The sequence below is a fragment of the Theropithecus gelada genome, chromosome 11 (genome assembly GCF_003255815.1).
Source record: "Theropithecus gelada isolate Dixy chromosome 11, Tgel_1.0, whole genome shotgun sequence".
In the NCBI taxonomy this organism is placed as follows: domain Eukaryota; kingdom Metazoa; phylum Chordata; class Mammalia; order Primates; family Cercopithecidae; genus Theropithecus; species Theropithecus gelada.
Window position 1 is genome coordinate 92,785,985 of NC_037679.1, and position 12,799 is coordinate 92,798,783.

Genomic DNA, 12,799 nt, shown 5'->3' on the forward strand with positions numbered 1-12,799 from the left:
TTTTTTTTTTGAGGCGGAGTCTCGCTCTGTCGCCCAGGCTGGAGTGCAGTGGCCAGATCTCAGCTCACTGCAAGCTCCGCCTCCTGGGTTTACGCCATTCTCCTGCCTCAGCCTCCCGAGTAGCTGGGACTACAAGCGCCCGCCACCTCGCCCGGCTAGTTTTTTGTATTTTTAGTAGAGACGGGGTTTCACCGTGTTAGCCAGGATGGTCTTGATCTCCTGACCTCGTGATCCGCCCGTCTCGGCCTCCCAAAGTGCTGGGATTACAGGCTTGAGCCACCGCGCCCGGCTTTATTTTACTTTTTTTTTTTTTTGAGACGGGGTCTCTGTCATCCAGGCTGGAGTGCAGTGGTATGATCTTGGTTCACTGCAGCCTCAACCTCTGGGGCTCAGGCAATTCTCCCACCCTAGCCTCCCCAATAGCTGTGACTACAGGCACATGCCACCACGCCCAGCTAATTTTTGTCTTATTTTTTGGTAGAAACAGGGTTTCACCATGCTGCTCAGATTGGTCTTGAACTCCTGGACTTAAGACATCCTCCTGCCTCAGCCTCCCAAAATGCTGGGATTACAGGTGTGAGCCACTGTGCCCAGCTATTTTATTTTTAAATGAATAAAAGCTGGAGCACCCAACTTCTTTTTTATTTTTATTTTTATTTTTTGATTCGGAGTTTTGCTCTGGTTGCCTAGGCTGGAGTGCAATGGTGCAATCTTGGCTCACTGCAACCTCTGCCTCCCGGGTTCAAGTGATTCTCCTGCCTCAGCCTCCTGAGTAGCTGGGATTACAGGCATGCGCCACTACACCCAGCTAATATTTTGTATTTTTAGTAGAGACAAGGTTTCATCATGTTGGCCAGGCTGGTCTTGAATTCCTGACCTCAGGTGATCCACCCGCCTCGGCCTCCCAAAGTGCTGGGATTACAGGCGTGAGCCACCACGCCTGGCCTAGAGCACCCAATTTTTAAATTTAAATTTCCTTTTTTTTTTTTTGAGACAGAGTCTTCCTCTGTCACCCAAGCTGGAATGCAGTGACCTCATCATAGTTCACTATAGCCTTGACCTTCCAAGCTCAAGCAATCCTCCTGCCCCAGCCTCCCAATTAGCTGGGAGTACAGGCATGTGCCACAACACCCAGCTAATTTTGTAGAGGTCGGATCTCCCATGTTGCCCAAGCTGGTCTCCAACTCCTGGGCTCAAGCGATCCTCCCTCTTTGGCCTCCCAAAATGCTGGGATTACAGGTATAAACCATCACACCCCAGCCAGAGGGCCCCCAGCTGTTGCTGTGTGACCACAGGCTGATGGTGTCCTCTCTGGGCCTCAGGTGATAAATGCTGAGGAGGGAGGTGGGGCCCAGGAATTCAGACTTTCAAACAGCCTTTGGACTTGGGCCTTGGGGACATTCCAGGGGACACTTTACTAGGCAGGGGCAGTGTGAGACAGGAGGCGGGGCTGCCACCTCTGGGGCCCTGAGCCCAGAGTCCTTCCCACCACATTTGGGGACTTGAGCACTTCACCAGTCCTGACTCAGTTTCCTAGTCTGTGAATGGGGGTGTGTCTCCTGGAATGTTGCACCCCCTCAATCATTCACTCACTCATTCATTATCCTCTCATAAGCACCTACTGTGTTCAGGGTGCTGAACTGTGCCCATCCTCCTGGAGCTAACTCAAGTCTAGGAGGGAAGCTTTGTCTCAGTTCCTTCGTCTAAAAAATGGAGCTTGAGGACGGGCATGGTGGCTCATGCCTGTAATCCCAGGACTTTGGGAGGCTGAGGTGGGAGGATCACTTGAGTCCCCAGGAGCTGGAGACCAGCCCAGGCAACATGGTGAGAAGCCCGACCTCTACAGATAATTTAAAAATTAGCCAGGCACGGAAGTGTGTGCCTACAGTCCCAGCTACTTGTGAGGGCTTTGAGCCCAGGAGGTCGAGGCTGCAGTGAGCTGTGACCGCACTCCAGCCTGGGCATCAGAGCAAGACCTGGTATCAAAAAAAAAAAAAAAAGTAATAAAAAGGAGGCTGGATTCCCTCTTGGCAGGGTAGGGAGGGGGCTTCAGTGCCCAGGGCAAGGTGGCTGGGCGGTGGTTTTGCGGGAGGGCCAAGGAGGGGTCCCTGGGTCTGGGCTGTAAGAGTCGGTTGCCTGGAGGCCTTGCAGGGTGGGGGCGTCAACAAAGCAAAGGCTTGGAGGGGAAAAAACAAAAGCCCCAGCCAGGCAGGTGGAGTCCCCTTGGCTGAGTTCAACCGAGGGTTCTCTGGGGAATGCGTGCATACCCAAGTGACAGCTCCGAAAACTCCCTTCCAGGGCAAAGTTCCCAAGCGCAGAAGAGAACCTGTTCACTTCTCCCCTGCTCAGCCCGCCCCCTGGCCAGCCAGTTCTACTTCCTCTTTTCCTGCTCCGCTGCTTGCTTTCTCTCTTCAGCTCCTCCCTGCCCCTCACCCCAGGCTGCTTGGCCACCTCCAACCTGCCATCTGAGGACATCCAGGCAGTCACTCATTCAACAGCGAGGAGCCCTGGGGTGGGTGTGGTGGGAAGGAGTGGGGGTGATGGAGACCCTGGGAGGGCTCACAGCCTGGTGGGTGAGGCCCAGTTCTAAATGCCAGCTGCAAGCCTTGGTCTGAGGTAGGGAGGAAGGCATGGTTGCAGAGGCTAAAAGGTTTCCCTAAAGACGGACTTTCTGGGATGGGACTTGAAGGGTGCATAGGAGAGCACCAAGAAGTGGCCGCTGCAGACAGAGGGAACCACAAGCCAGGAGGACAGGCCAGGAAGGCTGCAGCCTGGGGTGGGGTGGGGCTGGAGCTCCTGTCTCTTGGCCAGCTGAGTAGAGGCCCAGTGGCAGCACAGGTCCTGCCTGGGGATCAGGTCTGCTCTGCACCCTACCTTGTTGCCTGGAGCCGCCCACCCAACAGCCTCCCATCCTTGCTCTGCAGATCCGGTCCCATCCCCACCTCCCACAGCACTCCACCCAGTTCAACCTTTGAGGAACCCCCAGAACCAGCCCTCATCAACAGGCAGCAAAAAGGTCCCCCCCGCCCATCGCCCCACAACGCCGGCCCGGTGAACTGTAGGGTTGGCAGGTCCTGAGGCAGCTGGCAAGACGCCTGCAGCTGAAAGATACAAGGCCAGGCACAGGACAGTCCCATCCCCAGGAGGCAGGGAGTATACAGGCTGGGAAAGTTTGCCCTTGCGTGGGGTGGTGATGGAGGAGGCCTAGCAAGCCTTCTGGACTGTGAACCTGTGTCTGCCACTGTGTGCTGGGTGGTGGTCATCTTTCCCACCAGGCTGTGGCCTCTGCAATCTTCGAGGGAGGAGTGGGTCCCACTGACTGAGCACAGCCTTGTACCGTGAACTGGAACAAGGCCACAGGTTCCACGTCCTTATATGGACTCATCTTTGCCTGTTGCAACACACACTCAATGAACACCTACTACGTGCTGCAAAGCCCCCTGAAGGCCTGACGTGCCCCCACCTCACCACCCTTCCTATTTTTGTGTAAAAATCCAGCTTCTTGTCACCACCTCCAAGGAGGGGGAGGAGGAGAAGGGCATGTTCCTCTAGGTTGAGCTTTGAGCTGAATGCCCCTCTGTGGTCCCACGCCACTGAGCCACTGATCACTGCATGTCCACCAGCTGGGTACATACAGTCTCTGATTCCCAGAGCAGAACGACCCTAGCCACCCGGGTCTTGTGTGCTACTGAGTGGACAGACCCGAGGCAAGAAAGGGTGACAAGGAGAGGGTCTTCCCAGGCTGGCTTTGAGCTCCTACCCCGCCCCGCCCCCAATCCTCTCTGGCACATGGAGTCTTGGTCCCCAGAGTCCCCCCGCGGCCTCCAGATGGTCTGGGAGGGCAGTTCAGCTGTGGCTGCGCATAGCAGACATACAATGAACGGTGGGCGCAGACCCAGGCTGTGTAGACCCAGCCCCCACACCCCGCAGTGCCTGGAGCTGCCTGGGTCACCCACTAACGCCCCAGGCCTGGTCTTGGCTGGGCGTGACCACGTTACCCTCAGAAGCAGCAGCTCCTGGGGAAACTTTCCCTGCCCTGTAGAGCCCACCTTCCCAGGGCCGTGGCTGGGTGGGTTTGCAGCTTTCATCACAGGCCACCTCAAGCCACTGGACCGCTGGCGCCTGCCCTGTCCTGGGCAGTGTGGTCCTGCGACTTCTAAGTGGCCGCGAGCCCCCTGACTCCCCGAACACCACACTCTACCTCTCAAGCCCAAGTCTCTCCCTAGTGACCCACCCAGCCCATTTAGCTAGCTGAGCCCGACAGCCAGAGGTCCCGAGACCTGCTTTCAGGGCAGTTGCTCTGAAGTCGGCAAGGGGGAGTGACTGCCTGGCCACTCCATGCCCTCCAAGGGCTCCTTCTGCAGGAGCGCACAGCACCCAGGACCCTGGCACCCATGCAGACCCTGGCCCACCCCACCTGGGCGCTCAGTGCCCAAGAGACGTCCACACCTAGAATGTCCCGCGGTGGGTGGGGGGCCCGAGAGACGGGCAGGCCGGGGACAGGCCTGGCCATGCGGGGCCGAACCGGGCACTGCCCAGCGTGGGGTGCGGGGGCCACCGCGCGCGCCCCCAGCCCCCGGGCCCAGCACCCCAAGGCGGCCAACGCCAAAACTCTCCCTCCTCCTCTTCCTCAATCTCGCTCTCGCTCTTTTTTTTTTTTCGCAAAAGGAGGGGAGAGGGGGTAAAAAAATGCTGCACTGTGCGGCGAGGCCGGTGAGTGAGCGGCGCGGGGCCAATCAGCGCGCGCCGTTCCGAAAGTTGCCTTTTATGGCTCGAGCGGCCGCGGCGGCGCCCTATAAAACCCGGCGGCGCGACGCGCCTCCACCGCCGAGACCGCGTCCGCCCCGCGAGCACAGAGCCTCGCCTTTGCCGCTCCGCCGCCCGTTCACACCCGCCGCCAGGTAAGCCCGGCCAGCCGACCCTGGTAGGCGGCTCCCGGCTCGGCCGCCTAAGGCCGCGGCCCCTTCGCCTGTGCAGAGCCGCCTGCGCCGCAGCGGGGGTCGCATGTGGGGACTGGACTGCAGTGGGGGACGCGGGAGAAGCCCCTGGGCCTCCAGAGATGTGGGGACACCCCGCTCCAGTTTGGAGGCGCGGGGCCCTGCTCGGGAGGCGCGCTCTGGGGGTGCCGCTCTCGGGATGGGGGCAGCCGGCGGGGTCTTTGTCCGAGCCGGCTTCTTGCCAGTGGGGACTGCAGGGTGGGCGCGGCGGAGCCCCCCCGCCAGGCTCGGTGGGGGGGCTGGGGCGCCATTGCGCGTGCGTCCTGGGGCTTGGGGCGCTAACTGTGCGTGCGCGCTGGGAATCGGCGCTAATTGCGCGTGCGCGCTGGGACTCAAGGCGCTAACTGCGCGTGCGTTCTGGGGCCCGGGTGCCGCGGCCTGGGCTGGGGCAAGGGCTGGCCCCGCCGGAAGGGGTGGGGTCGCGGAGGCTCCAGGGCGCTTGCGCGCACTTCCTGCCCGCGCCGCCGGCCGCCTGAGGGTGTGGCCGCCGCGCGCGCGCGCGCGCGCCGACCCGGCGCTATTTGAACGGAGCGGAGGCGGGGCCGGCTCCCGGTTGGGAGGGGGTGGGGGCCTGGCTTCCTGCCGCGCGCGGTGGGGACGCCTCCGACCAGTGTTTGCCTTTTATGGTAATAACGCGGCCGGCCCGGCTTCCTTTGTCCCCAATCTGGGCGCGCGCCTGCGCCCCCTGGCGGCCTAAGGCCTCGGCGCGCCGGAAGTGGGCAGGGCGGGGGCCACCTCGGCTCACAGCGCGCCCGGCTCTCCCGCAGCTCGCCATGGATGATGATATCGCCGCGCTCGTTGTCGACAACGGCTCCGGCATGTGCAAGGCCGGCTTCGCGGGCGACGATGCACCCCGGGCCGTCTTCCCCTCCATCGTGGGGCGCCCCAGGCACCAGGTAGGGGAGCTGGGTGGGTGGGGTGGCCCCGGGAGCGGGCGGGAGGCGAGGGCGCTTTCTCTGCACGGGGGTCTCCCGGTTTCTGGGGTGGGGGCCGCGCCCGTGCTTAGGGCGCCTTGTTTTTTTCTTCCTAGGGCGTGATGGTGGGCATGGGTCAGAAGGATTCATATGTGGGCGACGAGGCCCAAAGCAAGAGAGGCATTCTCACCCTGAAGTACCCCATCGAGCACGGCATCGTCACCAACTGGGACGACATGGAGAAGATCTGGCACCACACCTTCTACAATGAGCTGCGTGTGGCTCCTGAGGAGCACCCCGTGCTGCTGACCGAGGCCCCCCTGAACCCCAAGGCCAACCGCGAGAAGATGACCCAGGTAAGTGGCCCGCTACCTCTTGTGGTGGCCACCGCCCTCCTTCCTGGTCTCCCGGAGCTGCGCCCTTTCTCACTGGTTCTCTCTTCTGCCGTTCTCCGTAGGACTCTCTTCTCTGACCTGAGTCTCCTTTGGAACTCTGCAGGTTCTATTTGCTTTTTCCCAGATGAGCTCTTTTTCTGGTGTTTGCCTCTCTGACTAGGTGTCTAAAACAGACAGTGCTGTGGGTGTAGGTACTAACACTGGCTCGTGTGACAAGCCCATGAGGCTGGTGTAAAGCGGCCTTGGAGTGTGTATTCAGTAGGTGCACAGTAGGTCTGAACAGAATCCCCATCCCAAGATCCCAGCACACTTAGCAGTGTTCTTTGCACTTCCTGCATGTCCCCCATCTGGCCTGGCTGTCCCAGTAGCTTCCTGAGTGTGACATGGTGCATTTCTTCCTTACAGATAATGTTTGAGACTTTCAACACCCCAGCCATGTACGTGGCCATCCAGGCTGTGCTGTCCCTGTACGCCTCTGGCCGTACCACTGGCATCGTGATGGACTCCGGTGACGGGGTCACCCACACTGTGCCCATCTACGAGGGGTATGCCCTCCCCCATGCCATCCTGCGTCTGGACCTGGCTGGCCGGGACCTGACTGACTACCTCATGAAGATCCTCACTGAGCGCGGCTACAGCTTCACCACCACGGCCGAGCGGGAAATCGTGCGTGACATTAAGGAGAAGCTGTGCTATGTCGCCCTGGACTTCGAGCAGGAGATGGCCACGGCGGCTTCCAGCTCCTCCCTGGAGAAGAGCTACGAGCTGCCCGATGGCCAGGTCATCACCATTGGCAACGAGCGGTTCCGCTGCCCTGAGGCTCTCTTCCAACCTTCCTTCCTGGGTGAGTGGACACCCGCCTCCCGGCCCTGCCTGACCTGAGGGTCACCCTTGGGGCTGTGCTGTGGAAGCTAAGTCCGCCCTCATTTCCTCCTCAGGCATGGAGTCCTGTGGCATCCACGAAACTACCTTCAACTCCATCATGAAGTGTGACGTGGACATCCGTAAAGACCTGTACGCCAACACAGTGCTGTCTGGTGGCACCACCATGTACCCTGGCATTGCTGACAGGATGCAGAAGGAGATTACTGCCCTGGCGCCCAGCACGATGAAGATCAAGGTGGGTGTCCTTCCACCCTGAGCTGACCTGGGCAGGTGGGCCGTGGGGCCCTGTGGTGTGTGGGGAGCTGTCACATCCGGGGTTCTCACTGCCTGTTTGTTCCCTTACCTCCTCAGATCATTGCTCCTCCTGAGCGCAAGTACTCTGTGTGGATCGGCGGCTCCATCCTGGCCTCGCTGTCCACCTTCCAGCAGATGTGGATCAGCAAGCAGGAGTATGACGAGTCTGGCCCTTCCATCGTCCACCGCAAATGCTTCTAGGCGGACTGTGACTTAGTTGCGTTACACCCTTTCTTGACAAAACCTAACTTGCGCAGAAAACAAGATGAGATTGGCATGGCTTTATTTGTTTTTTTTTGTTTTGTTTTGGTTTTTTTTTTGGCTTGACTCAGGATTTAAAAACTGGAACGGTGAAGGTGACAGCAGTCGGTTGGAGCGAGCATCCCCCAAAGTTCTACAATGTGGCCGAGGACTTTGATTGTACATTGTTCTTTTTTTTAATAGTCATTCCAAATATGAGATGCATTGTTACAGGAAGTCCCTTGCCCTCCTAAAAGCCACCCCACTTCTCTCTAAGGAGAATGGCCCAGTCCTCTCCCGAGTCCACACAGGGGAGGTGATAGCATTGCTTTCGTGTAAATTATGTAATGCAAAATTTTTTTAATCTTCGCCTTAATACTTTTTTATTTTGTTTTATTTTGAATAATGAGCCTTCATGCCCCCCCTTTTTGTCCCCCAACTTGAGATGTCTGAAGGCTTTTGGTCTCCCTGGGAGTGGGTGGAGGCAGCCAGGGCTTACCTGTACACTGACTTGAGACCAGTTGAATAAAAGTGCACACCTTACAAATGAGGCCAAGAGTGACTTTGTGGCGTGACTGGGTTGTGGGCAGCGGAGGGTGATCCCTGAAGGGTGGGGCGGTGGGGGCCAACTTGTCCTTACCGAGAGTGGAGGTGGGCCAAGGTCCCTTCCGCCTTGACATTCAGCAGCTTTAGAGGGTGGGGGAAGATTCAGGATTCAGGTCTCTGTTTCTGCTTACTGGGGAGTTCCTGGCCTGGCCCTTCCACCCATTCCCAGGTACCCTAGTTTCTCTGGTGCTCAGTGCATATGCTTGAGGTGGAAATGGTTTGAGGTGGAAAACGCTGTTTTGGGGTGTCTGGTGGCCCAGGTGCCATTCCTCATTGGGGTTGGTTGGTACCTGGATTTCCTGGGAGTGGAACTCGCTGAGGGTCAACTTTTAGCATGGTGTTCCCTTGATTGGGGGTGTAGTGGGTGTTCGTAGCTGCCACACCTTTGCCTTCACCATATGGAGTGGTGGCTGTCAGGGTCACCTTTGAGGGTCAGCCTGGCCCAGGCTCCCATAGGCTGAGGAAAGGCTGGGATTCCTGCCTATTCATCCAGACTGGGGAACCTGGAATCACAGTCAGTTGGGGTGGGGGATCCATGGGGCCATATCTGGTCTGCAGACAGCTCTGGTTAGCTGTGGGCTGAGGTCTGGATTCTGCCTTGTGACTGGAGACGGTGCCATCCCGTGGCCTCTCGGCCAGTTTCTTTGTGATCTACAGAGGGAGACATCCAGACTCCTGGACAGCAGGGCCTGCCTGGCACTGCAGGCAGATTCTTTTTTTATTCTTTTTTTTTTTTGAGACGGAGTCTCGCTCTGTCGCCCAGGCTGGAGTGTGGTGGCCGGATCTCAGCTCACTGCAAGCTCCGCCTCCCGGGTTCACGCCATTCTCCTGCCTCAGCCTCCCGAGTAGCTGGGACTACAGGCGCCCGCCACCTCGCCCGGCTAGTTTGTTTTTGTATTTTTTAGTAGAGACGGGGTTTCACCGTGTTAGCCAGGATGGTCTCGATCTCCTGACCTCGTGATCCACCCGTCTCGGCCTCCCAGAGTGCTGGGATTACAGGCTTGAGCCACCGTGCCCGGCCTCTTTTTTTATTCTTGAGCCGGGGTGTTGTGTTGCCCAGGCTGGAGTGCAATGGCACAACCATGGCTCACTGCAGCCTCAACTTTCTGGGCTCGAGCAATTCTCCTGCCTCAGCCTCCCAAATAGCTGAAACTACACAGGCACGCCCCAGCATGCCCAGCTAGTTGCAGGTCAGATTCTCATTGTTCTGCAGGGCCCTGAGTTAAATACTCTTGCAGGAAGAAACCAAGCCTGGCCTCCCTTCCCTCTGCTAGAAGCTGTGATTGACACAAGCAGAGAATGAAGAAAAGGGTGAGGATCCCTTGCAGGGATGCCGTTTACCCAAAACACCACCTGGTACATAGCAGTTCTGGAAATGATTCGGTCCTCCCAGGAGGCCTAGGACTGCCTCACCTGTGTATAGTGGCTGCTGGCAGAGAGGAAGGTGGTCCCCTTCCTCCTGGGTCCCCTGAAGGACTGTCTTGGGCAGTTCCAGCTCTTTTGGTCTGATTTCTGCAGTGGTGAGCCCTGGGCCACCTTGGGCCACTTAAGCACCCATTCATTGAGTGACCACTATATGGCGGGCCCGAGGCTGCTGAGATGACCTGGGCAAGGACCCTGCCCTGGAGGAGCTGTCAGTCTGGAAATGAGGACTTCTTTCATTCGCTTATTCGTCCATCCATCCAATCACTGTTTGTGCCAGGTACTGCAGGTATAGAGGAGAACCAACCAGATGTGTTCCCTGTTCTCACCAGGCACCCAGTTTAATGGGGAAGACATCACAAGCACGAAGGCAAATGAATGTACAATGACATGCTGTGATCATGGGAAGAAAGAGCAGAGGCTTTGATGAACACGAGCATCAGGTGATGTTCATTATGTCATTGTGGTGGTGGTCTCCCGGGTGTAGACATACTTCAAAACTTACCTAATTGGGCCTGCCGTGATGACGCATGCCTGTAATCCCAGCACTTTGGGAAGCTGAGGTGGGAGGATCGCTTGAGCCCAGCAGCTCAAGGCTGCAGTGAGCTATGATTGCACCACTGCACTGCAGCCTGGGTGACAGAACAAGACCCTGACTCTAAAAACTAAAATAGACCAGGCAGGCGTGGTGGCTCGCACCTGTAATCGCAGCACTTTGGGAGACTGAGGCAGGTGGGTCATTTGAGCCCAAATGCAGCCTAGGCAGCATAGTGAGATCTTGTCTCAATTTTTTTCTTTTTCTTTTTTCTTTTTTTTTTTTTTTTTCGGAGTCTCGCTCTGTCGCCCAGGCTGGAGTGCAGTGGCCGGATCTCAGCTCACTGCAAGCTCCGCCTCCTGGGTTCACGCCATTCTCCCGCCTCAGCCTCCCGAGTAGCTGGGACCACAGGCGCCCGCCACCTCGCCCGGCTAATTTTTTGTATTTTTTAGTAGAGACGGGGTTTCACCGTGTTAGCCAGCATGGTCTCGATCTTCTGACCTCGTGATCCGCCCGTCTCGGCCTCCCAAAGTGCTGGGATTACAGGCTTGAGCCACCGCGCCCGGCCGCAGTGGCGTGATCTTGGCTCATTGCAACCTTTGCCTCCTGGGTTCAAGCAATTCTTCTGCCTCAGTCTCCTGAGTAGCTGGGATTACAGGCATGTGCCACAACCCCTGGTTAGTTTTTGTATTTTTCACAGAGACAGGGTTTCGCCATGTTGACCACGCTGGTCTTAAACTCCTGACCTCAGGTGATCCACCTCCTTGGCCTCCCAAAATGCTGGGATTACAGGTGTGAGCCACCACGCCCGGCGGCTGTGCACTCCTTATGAGCATCCAATGCCTGATGACCTGTCACTGTCTTCCATCACCCCGAGATGGGACTATCTAGTTGCAGGGAAAGAAGCTCAGGGCTCTCAGTGATTCAATATCATGTTGAATTGTGGAATTAGTTGACCATATACTACAACGTAATAATGGTAGGTAGAGAGTGCAATAAGCATAATGTGCTTGAATCATCCAAAAACCATCCCCCCGCCCCCATTCATGGAAAAATTATCTTCCACGAAACTGGTCCCTGGTGACAAAAAGACTGGAGGCTGCTGACATTGGTGACGCACAGCTGGGACAGCTTCACCCATAGGTTGACCAGCGACTTCAGCAGCTCCTGTTCCTTTTCAAGAAAGTCCCAGCCTTAATTTTGGGCATGGCTGCACAAGCCTCTGCTGCCGCCACCTACTCCAAAAGAAAGGAAGAGGGCCAGAAATACAGATTTTAAAAAGCAAAGGGAGACCAGCCTGACCAACACAGTGAAACCTCATCTCTACTAAAAATACAAAAATTAGCCGGGCAGGGTGGCGTGCACCTGTAATCCCAGCTACTCGGGAAGCTGAGGCAGAAGAATCACTTGAATCTGGGAGGCAGAGGTTACAGCAAGCCAAGATTGCGCCACCGCACTCCAGCCTGGGAGACAGAGTGAGACTCCATCCCCCCGTGGAAACAGCAAAGGAGCCAGGTGCAGTGTCTCATGCCTGTCATCCCAGCACTTTGGGAGACCAAGGCAGTCGGATCATGTGAGGTCAGGAGTCGAGACCAGCCTGGCTAACATAGTGAAACCCCATCTCTACTGAAAATACAGAAAATTTTCTGGGCATGGTGGCACGCACCTGTAATCCCAGCTACTCAGAAGGCTGAGGCGGAAGAATCACTTGAACTTGGGAGGTGGAGGTTGCAGTGAGCTGAGATCGCACCACTGCACTCTAGCCTGGGCAACAGTGCGAGACTCCATTTTAAAAAAAAAAAAAGGGCAAAAGATCATTGAACATGGGCAGACTTGGGGGTAGGGAGAGACAGGGAGAGAAGAGCTGTCACTCTTTTTCTTTTCTTGTTTTATTTTTTGTTGAGATGGGGTCTTGCTATATTGCCCAGGCTGGTTGTGAACTCCTGGCCTCAAGTCATCCACTTGCCTTGGCTCCCCGAAGTGCTGGGTTTGCAGGCATGAGCGATCACGTCCAGCCTATTTCATTTTTTACAATCAGAGTCTCAGTCTGTCACCCAGGCTGGAGTGCAGTGCTGTGATCATAGTTCACTGTAACCTCCAACTCCTGGACTCATGCAATACTCCCGCCTCGGCCTCCCATGTAGCTGGGACTACAGATGTGTACCACCGTGCCTGGCTAATTGAGCCATCACTCTTGAGTAGGCTTCCCCAGAGGGCTTCCTGGAGGAAGAATGCTTGAGCTGCCTCCGGAGGCCAGAGGAGTCCCCTGGGGAGGTGGTGTGGCGTGTGCGTCTCAGAGGCATGGATTGATTGGTTACAGAGGCCCAAAGAGGAGATACAACCTCCAAGACAGAATGGAGCATTGGTTGAATGTCAGACACGTTGTCTATGTGGCTTTGGGAAGTCACATCACTGCCCATGTCGCCATTTGAGAAATGGGCATATCAGTAACAACTGGAGGGGTGACTGTAGCAGGTGCACTGCGTCAGTCCTTTTCTTTTATTTTATTCT

General features: G+C 57.0%; 1 protein-coding gene across 5 annotated transcripts; it reads left to right on the plus strand.

Annotated features, from left to right (window-relative positions):
- Positions 1 to 4,555: 4,555 nt before the first annotated feature.
- On the plus strand, positions 4,556 to 8,268 carry ACTB (actin beta). 5 transcript variants are annotated; one of them, XM_025401585.1, is made up of 7 exons: positions 4,828 to 4,901; positions 5,765 to 5,854; positions 5,887 to 5,893; positions 6,028 to 6,267; positions 6,712 to 7,150; positions 7,245 to 7,426; positions 7,543 to 8,268. In XM_025401585.1, exons 2-7 carry the CDS (start codon positions 5,775 to 5,777, stop codon positions 7,684 to 7,686), a joined length of 1,092 nt encoding a protein of 363 aa, XP_025257370.1. In that variant the 5' UTR covers positions 4,828 to 4,901; positions 5,765 to 5,774; the 3' UTR covers positions 7,687 to 8,268. The 5 variants fall into 5 exon arrangements, with proteins under 5 accessions (XP_025257369.1, XP_025257370.1, XP_025257371.1 ...); XM_025401584.1 differs by having other exon boundaries at positions 4,556 to 4,901; positions 5,765 to 5,893; XM_025401586.1 differs by having other exon boundaries at positions 4,831 to 4,901; positions 5,696 to 5,893.
- The last annotated feature ends 4,531 nt before the right edge of the window (positions 8,269 to 12,799 follow it).

Excerpts from the sequence above, each read along its gene's own strand:
- ACTB (XM_025401582.1), top strand. The coding sequence starts at position 5,621 with ATGGTAATAACGCGGCCGGCCCGGCTTCCTTTGTCCCCAATCTGGGCG. Across the intron at positions 6,268-6,711 it reads ACCGCGAGAAGATGACCCAG|ATAATGTTTGAGACTTTCAA; the intron begins GTAAGTGGCCCG and ends TCTTCCTTACAG. Across the intron at positions 7,427-7,542 it reads CCAGCACGATGAAGATCAAG|ATCATTGCTCCTCCTGAGCG; the intron begins GTGGGTGTCCTT and ends TTACCTCCTCAG.